We start from the raw sequence: 10,257 nt of genomic DNA, 5'->3' as shown, positions 1-10,257 counted from the left end.
AAAAAAAAAAAACACAGCCATCTGATAAACCCCCACCAGCATAACCCAAAGAAGGGAAACACACAAACACTACTACCGAAAAATAACTGGAATTAACAACCACTGGTTATTAATATCGCTTCATGTTAATGGACTCAATTTACTTATAAGGAGACACAGGGTAAGAGAATGGATACAAAAACAGGATCCAGCCTTCTACTGTATGCAAGAAAGACACCTCAACCTCAAAGACAGACACTACCTCAGAGTCGGGAAAAGGTTTTCCAATCAAATGGACCTAAACAACAAGTGGGGGTAGCTATCCTAATATCCAACAAACTTGATTTCAAACTAAAATCAGTCAGAAAAGATGGAGAAGGACACTTTATACTCATAACAGGAACAATCCATCAAGATGTAATCTCAATACTGAACACCTATGCCCATAATACAAGAGCACCCACATATGTAAAAGAAACATTACTAAAACTTAAATCACACATCAAACCCCACACACTAATAGTAGGAGACTTCAACACTCCTCTCTCACCAATGGACAGGTCAATCAAACAGAAATCTAACAGAGAAATAAGAGAACTAACAGATGTTATGAATCAAATGAACTAACAGACATCTATAGAATATTCCACCCAAACACAAAAGAATATAGCTTCTTCTCAGCACCTCATGGAACCTTCTCTAAAATTGATCACATACTCGGTAACAAAGCAAACCTTCACAGATCCAAAAAAATTGGAGTAACCCCCTGTGTCTTATCGGATCACCATGGATTAAAGCTAGAATTTAACAACAATATTACTCTTGGAAAGCCTACAAACTCATGGAAATTGAACGGTGGACTACTGAACTACCCCTGGGTCAAGGAAGAAATAAAGAAATTAAAGACTTTCGTGAATTCAACAAAAATAAAGGCACAATGTATCTAAACCTATGGGACACTATGAAAGCAGTGCTAAGAGGAAAATTCATAGAACTAAGTGCCCACATAAAAAAAAAAAAAACGGAGAAAGCTCACATTAGTGACATTAGTGACAGCACACCTGAAAGCTCTAGAACAAAAAGAAGCAGACTCACCCAGGAGGAGTAGAAGACAGAAAATAATCAAATTGAGGGCTGAAATCAACAAAATAGAAACAAAGAGAATACAAAGAATCGGTGAAATAAAGATCTGGTTCTTCGAGAAAATCAACAACATAGACAAACCCTTATCCAAACTAATCAAAAGGCAGAGAGAAAATATCCAAATTAACAAAATCAGAAATGAAAAGGGAAACATAACAACAGACAGTGAGGAAATTTAGAGAATCATTAGGTCATACTACAAAAACCTGTACTCCACAAAATTGGAAAATTTAAAAAAACGAACAATTTTTTAAATAGATACCATATGACAAAATTAAATTAAGATCAGGTTAAATAGACCTATGAACTGTAAGGAAATAGAAGCTGTCATCAAAATCCTCCCAACTAAAAAAAGCCCAGGACCGGATGATTTTAGTGCAGAATTCTACCAGAACTTCCAAGAAGAGCTAATACCTATACTCCTCAAAGTGTTTCACATAATAGAAACAGAAGGAACATTGCCAAACTCTTTTTATGAGGTTAGGTTATCCTGATACCAAAACCACAAAAAGATTCAACCAAGAAATAGAATTACAGACCAATCTTACTCACGAACATGGACGCAAAAATACTCAGTAAAATACTGGTGAACTGAATTCAAGAACACATCAAAAAAATATCCATCATGATAAAGTTGGCTTTATCGCAGAGATGCAGGCCTGATTCAACATATGAAAATCTATCAGTGTAATCCATCATATAAATAAACTGAAATAAAAAACCAGAAGATCATTTCATTAGATGCTGAAAAAGCATTTAACAAAATCCAATACCCCTTCATGCTAAAGGTCTTGAAGAGATCACGAATACAAGGAACATATCTAAATATAATAAAAGCAATAGACAGCAAGTCGACAGCCAACATCAAATTAAATGGAAACTCAAAGTGATTCCGCTAAAATCAGGAACAAGACAAGGTTGTCCACTCTCTCCATATATATTCAACATAGTTCTTGAGGTCCTAGTTAGAGCAATAAGACAACAAAAGGAGATCAAGGGGATTCAAATTGGAAAGGAAGAAGCCAAACTTTTGTTATTTGCAGATGTATGATAGTATATATACGTGACCCCAAAAACTCTACCAGAGACCTTCTACTGCTGATAAATACCTTCAATGATGTGGCAGGATACAAGATCAACTAAAAAAATAGTAACCCTCCAATACAGAAATGATAAAGAAGTGGAGAGGGAAATCAGAAAAATATCACCTTTCATAATAGCCACAAATAACATAAAATATCTTAGGGTAATACTAACCAAAGAAGTGAAAGACCATTGACAAGAACTTAAAGTCTTTGAAGAAAGAAATTGAAGAAGATACCAGAAAATTAAAAAATCTCCCATGTTCTTGGATAGATAGGATCAACATAGTAAAAATGGCAATCCTACCAAAAGCAATCTATAGAGTCAATGTAATCCCCATCAAAATCCCAACACAATTTTTCACAGACCTTGAAAAAACAATAATCAACTTCATATAAAAAAACAGGATAGCCAAAACAATCCTGTACATAAACTTCTGAAGGCATCACCATCTCTGACATCAAGATTTATTACAGAGCTACAGTAATGAAAACAACATGGTATTGACATAAAAACAGACAGGTGAACCAATGGAATCAAACTGAAGACCTGGGTATTAATCCACACACCTATGAACACCCGAATTTTGAAAGAAGCTAAAATTATACAATGGAAAAAACAAAGTATCTTCAATAAATGGTGTTGGCATAACTGGATGTCAACATGTAGAAGAATGAAAATGGATCCATATCTATCCCCAGGCACAAAACTTAAGTCCAAATGGATTAAAGATCTCCATATAAGTCTGACCACACTGAATCCGATAGGAGGGAAAGTGGGAAGTTGTCTTCAATGCATGGGCACAGGACACCACTTCCTAAATAAAACCCTGGTATCACAGACACTGAGAGCAACAATAAATAAATGGGACCTCCTGAAACTGAGAAGCTTTTGTAAAGCAAAGGACACAGTCAATAAGACAAAAGGCAGCCTACTGAATGGTAAAAGATCTTCACCAACCCCACATCAGACAAAGGGCTGATCTCCAAAATATATAAAGAACTCAAGAAATCAGACATTAAAATTCTAAATAACCGAATTAAAAATGGGATACTGAACTAATCAGAGAATTCTCAACAGAAGAATCTCAAGTGGCCAAAAGACACTTAAGAAAATGTTCAACATCATTAGCCATCAGGGAAATGCAAATCAAAATAACTCTGAGATACCATCTTACACCTGTCAGAATGACTAAGATCAAAAACACCAATGATAGCCTATGCTGGAGAGGATGTGGAGTAAGGGAAACAATCATTTATTGCTGGTGGGAATGCAAACTTGTACAATCACTTTGGAAATCAGTATGGTGGTTTCTCAGAAAATTGGGAATCAACTTACTTTAGGATCCAGCAATACCACTCTTGGGAATATACCCAAAAGATACACAACCATACTATAAAAGCATTTGTTCAACTATGTTCATAGCAGCATTATTTATAATATCCAGAACCTGGAAACAACCTAGATGCCCCTCAACTGAAGAATGGATAAAGAAAATGTGGCACATTTACACATTAGAGTACTACTCAGGGGTAAAAAAACAATGACATCTTGAATTTTACATGAAAATAGATGGAATTAGAAAACACCATTCTGAGTGAGGTAACCCAGACCCCAAAAGATGAATATGGTGTGTACTCACTCATAAGTAGATACTAGCTATAAACAAAGGACATTGAGCCTATTAGTTCATGATCCTAGAGAAGCTAAGTAATAAGGTGAACCTTAAGAAAAACATATATAGATCCATCTAGAAATTGGATACAGACAAGATTGCCTGATAAAATTGGGAGCATCAGGGTTGGGGGAGAATGGAGAGTAGAAGGGGAAGAAGAGGGGAGAAGGGGAAAGTTGAAGAGAACTTGAGGGAATGGGATAGTCGAGATGGAGGAAGGACAGATATGAGAGCAAGGAAAGAGATATCTTGATTGAGAAAGTCATTATGGAATTAGCAAGAAACTGGCTCTAGAGAAATTCTCAGGAATCCACAAGGATGACCCTGGCTAAGACCCTAAGCAATAGAGGAGAGGGGGCCTGATCTTGAATTTCCCTGTAGTCAGACTGATGATTATCTTAAATATCACCACAAAACCTTTTTCAACAACAGATGGAAACATGTAAGAGCCAGCTTGTTTGTCCATGGCTGCTCAGTCCCGAAATAGTTACATAGAAACCATATTGTTTAAATCACTGCTTGGCCCATTCGCTCTAGCTTCTTATTGGCTAACTTATCTTAATTTAACCCATCTCCATTAATCCGTGCATCACCACAAGGTCGTGGCCTACCAGCAAAGTTTCAGCATGTCTATCTCTTGTGGCTCCATGGCTTCTCCCTAACTATGCCTTCTTCCTCCCAGCATTCAGTTTAGGTACCCCCCCCCACTAGCTCTATTCTACCTTATCACATGATGGAGGAAGGTCATTGGTTAATTAAATAAAGAAGCTGCTTGCCCTGATAGGTTAAAACATAGGTGGGAGGAGTAAACAGAACAGAACTCTGGGAGGAAGAGGAAGTGAGCTGAGAGACTCGACAGCTCTCCTCTCGGGGGCAGAGGCTTCTGAGAGACACGATGCTCCACTCTTGTGGGCAGAGGCGAGAGCTCTGCTCTCTGAGGCACACGTGATGAAGCTCCGACCCAGGAAGGATATAGGCTAGAATCTCCCTGGTAAGCCACCTTGTGGGCTACAGCAGATTATTAGAGATGGGCTAGTCCAGGTGCGAGAGTTAGCCTAAAAGAGGCTAGATAGAAATGGGCCAAGTAGTGCTTAAAAGAATACAGTGTCTGTGTAATTATTTCGGGGCATAAGCTAGCCAGGCGGCCGAGGTGTGGCTGGGGTGCTGGGGACGCAGCCCCGCCGCTCCTAACACAACAATCACATCAAGCCATTTTCTTTATTCATTAATAGTATTCACAGCATACAGAGGGAGACCCACATCAGAGCACTGGACTGAGCTCTGAAAGTCCAGCTGAAGAGTGGAAGGAGTGAGCTTATGAGCAAAGAGGTCAAGACCATGATGGGGACACCCACTGAAACAGTTTACCTGAGCTAATGGGAGCTCACCAACTCCAGCCAGACTGGGAAACAACAAGCATAGGACTAAACTAGTCCCTCTGAATGTGGTTGACATTGAATTGCTGGGGCAGACTGAGGGGCCCCTGGCAGTGGCACCAGGATTTATCCCTACTGCATGTACTGGCTTTTAGGTATCCTATTCTCTTTGGATGGATACCTTGCTCAGCCTAGATATAGTAGGGAGGGCCTTGGACCTTCCCCAAAGCAATGTTCCTTACCTTCTCTGAGGAGTGGATGGGGGTGGGGTAGGAGGGTATGTGGAGGGAATGGGAGAAGGGGATGGAGTGGAAACTTGGATTGGTATTTTTAAAAAAATCTATTAAATAAAAAAAAGAAAAAGAGGCCATAAATTTGAAGGAGAACAAGGAGGTTGGTGGCGTGTGGGAGGGTTTAAAGGGAGAAAAAGGAAGAAGGAAATGATGTAATTGTAACAGCAAAAAATTTTAAAACGCTTTTTAAGAAAGTAAAGTAGGTTGGGAATTTCCAGAGACTGCTTGGTGGGCTGTAGCTCCAGCTATTTGAAGAGTGCCTGCCTAGTGTACACAAAATCCCGGTACCACATACATGGAGCATGGTGATGCATGGCTGTATTCCTAGCGCATGTGAGGCAGAGGCAATAGGGACAGGGTGCAGTTATCCTCAGCTGCATAGAGTTTGCCGTTACATGAGATCCCGTCTCAAAAAGAACAGCAATGGCTATCCACTCTATGGCATTTTAAAGTAGGTTCTCAGTAGGCAGAGGATACAATATTTCACCATTCACAGGAAAACTGAGAACATAGCTCTCTCCTGTAGCCGAGCCAGATCTCATCTCTCCCAGAAGTCAGTGCTGATGGGTCCTTGAAGGGAGTGTTGGGTACTCTGTTGAGTCGCTGAACCACTGCAGCTATTCAGACACCTTCATGTGAAGTTCAGACATCACCCAGATCATTTTCAGAAACACAAAGCGACAGGCATAAAGGGTACCCTCTTGAACCCTTTGTAAAGTTCTGGGTGAGTAGAATTTTTTTTCCCAGGTCACCTGTCATTATTTCCTTTATGGGGAAAACACTTGATAGGCCAGTAAGACATCAGAGCATCTAGCATATTTGGGTCAATGTCTTCTCTCATTTTCCAGTGTCTCAGGAAAAACTGGAAGTACCCATCTCATTAAGTGACAGAGTGATTTCACTGGTAGCCGGCTCCATTTCCCCCTAGGTCTTCCATTTTGTTACTTTAAGAAAATTGCAGCCTGCCTCCTGCTCAGACTCAGTGTGGCATCTAATCTATGGTAAATCATTCGCTCAACCATGTCCATAGAGTAAAAGTAGTTTCTCACAGGCCTGTAATTTTCCTAACAGTCTCCATATCTTACATTTATCCCAGTTTCCCTCCAGGAAAGGAGCTTTCAGAAAATTGATATTTTTGAAGACAAGGCCCACAGACTGATTGGCTTAAATATATCACAAGGTAAAAAGTTATGCATGAAAAAAGATGAGAGGAAGAGTTCCCCTCTGGCCCAGTGGACTGCAAACAGATTTGATTCTAAAATCAGCTAGGATCAGAATGTGGGTACTGAGTGGAAGGACAGTAGAGATGGCCGACTTGGGAAAACTAAGGGAGAAGAGGCTTGCCTGGTACCTTGATGCCAGGACTTTCTAAATTGGGTGCATAACTGAACTTCAACACTTTACCAGACACTTGGAAATTTAGTGTAACCAGTCAAGTATGAACAACATATTCCTGGAGAATAGCGCATCTCTATACATGCACTAGGACTATTCAAGCATCCAGCAAACTCTCTGGTCCTGTTTGGAAGGAGCACTGCTAGAAGAGTTGGGACTCAAGGGACTGTTTGGCTTTTACACTCGGACATCTTCTCTCTTGTACTCATCCTCATTTTATCCCGCTTCTCTATTGCATAAATGTACATGTGACGTGGGATTCCCCTCTGTATGTTGTGAATATGTTTTTTCACCATTGGTTAATAAAGAAGCTGCTTTGGCCGATGGCAAGGCAGAATAGTTAGGAGGGCAAACTACGCTGGGAGAAGGAAGGCAGAGTCAGGGAGACGCCATGTAGCTGCCAAGGAGAGAGACACCAGAACCTTACTGGGTAAACCATAGCATCTGCCGTACACAGATGAATAGAAATGGGTTAAGATATAAGAGCTATGTGGGAATATGCATAAGCCATTGGCCAAGCAGTGTTGTAATTAATATAGTTTCTGTGTGATTATTTGGGTCTGGGCGGCTGGAAAATGAAGGCGCAGTCTCCGATTACATACTTGAAATAGGCAAGTACTTTCCCATGCCAAGACTGTGCCTGTCCACCCCAAGATCTGGGAAAAGGACTCCTGGCAGACACTGTGTCAACCTGCCTGGAAGAAGAGATGGATGCCCACGTAGGTGGTAAAGTGCTGCCTCTGGGCTTGTCTCTGAGGGTGCTTCCGGAAGCGTGACACTGGATCAGTGGGCAAAGGAAGACCCACTTTCACTCAGGGTGGAAGGGCATCATCCCATTGATGGACAATAAACTAGAACAACACAGGGAAGGCAACATTTCTTTTCTTCTGGAGTTGGGACTCCATCTCCTGATTAGACATTCTAGCCCCAGGTTCTGAAGCCCTTGGCCTCTTACAGTTACATCATGGTCCCTTCACTGCTCAGGCCTCAGACTGAGCTGTGTTGCCATCTTTTTTGGTCCTCCGGCTTACCGACGGTGTACTGCAAGAGTCTTGGCCTCCGTAATCACAGATTTCCTGTAACAAGCTGCCTCTCATGTGTCTCTACCTGTATCATACTAGTTCCTTCTCGAGAAAACTCCAAACTTAAGTAAACAAGTAGATGAAGGCAATATATAATCTCATTTCATTGCCACTGGCACTATTGTTTTTTGTTTTAAGTAATTCAAAACACATTATTGACGCAGGGTAGAATAAAACCCAGTAAGACTGGCTCTAATCGGCATTAATAGCAAGGAGCGTGTTTGCCAGAATGTATGTGGCTTGAGGGAACTATTCAAAATAGGTTTTTGGCATTTACTTCCTTTTGTTCTGTGGTTTCAAATACATGGAATTAAATAGTTGCAGACAATATAGTTTAGTCCACTTTACAAGTAACAATTGCTGTATCTAACAAGGTCAAATAGTGTTGAATATGACTGACATTTTGATGTAGCATAAATTGTGGAGCTTCTGGGCTCAAAATAGCAATAAATTCTTAAGTTTTGATAAGAAGTGTTTTAAATGGTCTTAAATTTTTAAAGTTTCACTTGTTATTTGGGGTGTGCGTATGCAAGCTACAGTGTGCATGCAGCGGTCAGAACAACCTATGGGAGTCAGCACGTGGGTGCTGGGGATTGAACTTCGGTCCCTCAGGCTTGGCCGCAAACACCTTTACCTGCTGACCCATCTTGCTGTTTCAATGTTTTCAACTTTTCTGATGACAGGCAGGCTATATTTTTCTAGAAACTTACTTTAAAATGCCCAGTCAATTTTAACACAAGTGTGATGTTTAAATTCAGCAGGAAAAATTATTCCTCTACATGAAACAAAAACTGTCAATTTGAACAGCATCCCCTCCAGCCAGTCCCACCAAAACCAAAACATTTACTGTTGCTTAGATTTTTTCAAAATAGAGAAATCTCCAGAAATTTCTTTCCTGTACTTGATGGGCCACTTGTCTTCAGAGAATCCTTAGCTACTGCTCAAGGGGACTGCAGCTGAGAGCCAGAGCTGGGATTCCCATCAGTCACTGCTGGAGGAGGTCTGTAAACTGATAGGAACTGCTTGTCAGGCTGCGAGAAAAAGCACAGAAAAAGTCAGGGGCTTTGAAGCTCCCGCAAGCTGCGTCAGTACAGAGGCTTACCGTGAGAGGTCGAGGGAAGGTGTCTGAAAAGGCTGTTTCTTTTGATGTCATTTTTCACACAGAGAAATGGCTTCTTTTAAATTTCTACTACTCGTAACACTTTATTTCTTACTCTGTACAAAATACAAAAATGCCAATCCAAAGAGTACGGACCAGTAGTGACGGGTGCGTGGCTTGACAGCAAATTGTGTCTAGCGAGACGTTAGTTTTCAAACTTTATTTTAGTGGATACATGCGTTATATAAAACAACCGTAGCAACAACAACAAAAACAACACACGAAGAGGCTACAGCTTTCGCTAGTTCCACCCCTTACCACCTTCAAGCCTTTGGGTGGAAGTGAGGAGGGGGGGGGGGAATCAAAAAGGCAAATGATGTTTTTCCCATAAAAAGAACTATAAAATGTTTTTTTTTTTCCCTCCTGTCACACTGATTAAACTTCTCCTGGAAAGTCACACATATAAACAAAAACGAAACGGAAGTCCTGAACTGGATAGACAGCAAATACTCAAAGCGGTTGTTAATCTAGGTAACTGATCAGTAGTTTAAGGAACTCTGTTGGACGTCTTGAAGCCCCCCGTTCATTCTTGACAGCCGCATCCCAGCCATCCTGCCCTTTCTTCCGACACAGCCCTGACCAGAAACACTTGCATCACTGAACCGTTGCGATGAACCAGTTTAAAAAAAAAAAGCGGTGTACAAAAATATTTAACAGAAATATGAAAGATGTGGAGAAGGGAGTCTTCTTCAGAACAAAGTCATCTTCGCTTTGCGTGGGTTTCTTCTGCCTATTCTTCAGGGCTTGTTTATCTGCCCCAGGAACAAGATGGCACCTAGAGGATTCAAAAGAGGGAATGCTGAACTCCTTAGAATGAATGCACGGGGTAAGATGGAAGGAGCTACATGCTGGGGCGGGAGGTCTCTTGGCCATCTGTGCCATTCCACAGAACTTTCTCCAAGGGCAGAAAGAGTCTCCACTTTCACTGTGTGATATGGAACCCAGTACTCCAATGTGGTGGCTGCAGTAAGGATGGTGTGGTAAGAAGTTGAGATTTTTTTTTTTTTTAAAAATATTTATTTATTTATTTATTTTGTATACAATAGTCTGTCTGTGTGTATGCCTGCAGGCC

At 40.8% G+C, this 10,257-nt stretch overlaps 1 protein-coding gene across 1 annotated transcript in view; it reads right to left on the bottom strand.

Moving 5' to 3' along the window:
- Positions 1 to 9,199: 9,199 nt before the first annotated feature.
- Serpine2 (serpin family E member 2) overlaps positions 9,200 to 10,257 on the bottom strand; it is a 60,577-nt gene continuing 59,519 nt past the window's right edge. The window contains exon 9 of the mRNA XM_005361538.3: positions 9,200 to 9,960. Coding sequence (XP_005361595.1) covers positions 9,923 to 9,960 — 38 coding nt within the window. The 3' untranslated portion in view covers positions 9,200 to 9,922. The remainder of the gene's footprint in view (positions 9,961 to 10,257) is intronic.

Source organism: Microtus ochrogaster, linkage group LG4 (assembly GCF_000317375.1).
Source record: "Microtus ochrogaster isolate Prairie Vole_2 linkage group LG4, MicOch1.0, whole genome shotgun sequence".
Classification (NCBI taxonomy): Eukaryota; Metazoa; Chordata; class Mammalia; order Rodentia; family Cricetidae; genus Microtus; species Microtus ochrogaster.
The sequence above is the reverse complement of the archived record's forward strand: the minus strand, read 5'-3'. Positions and strand labels throughout refer to the sequence as shown.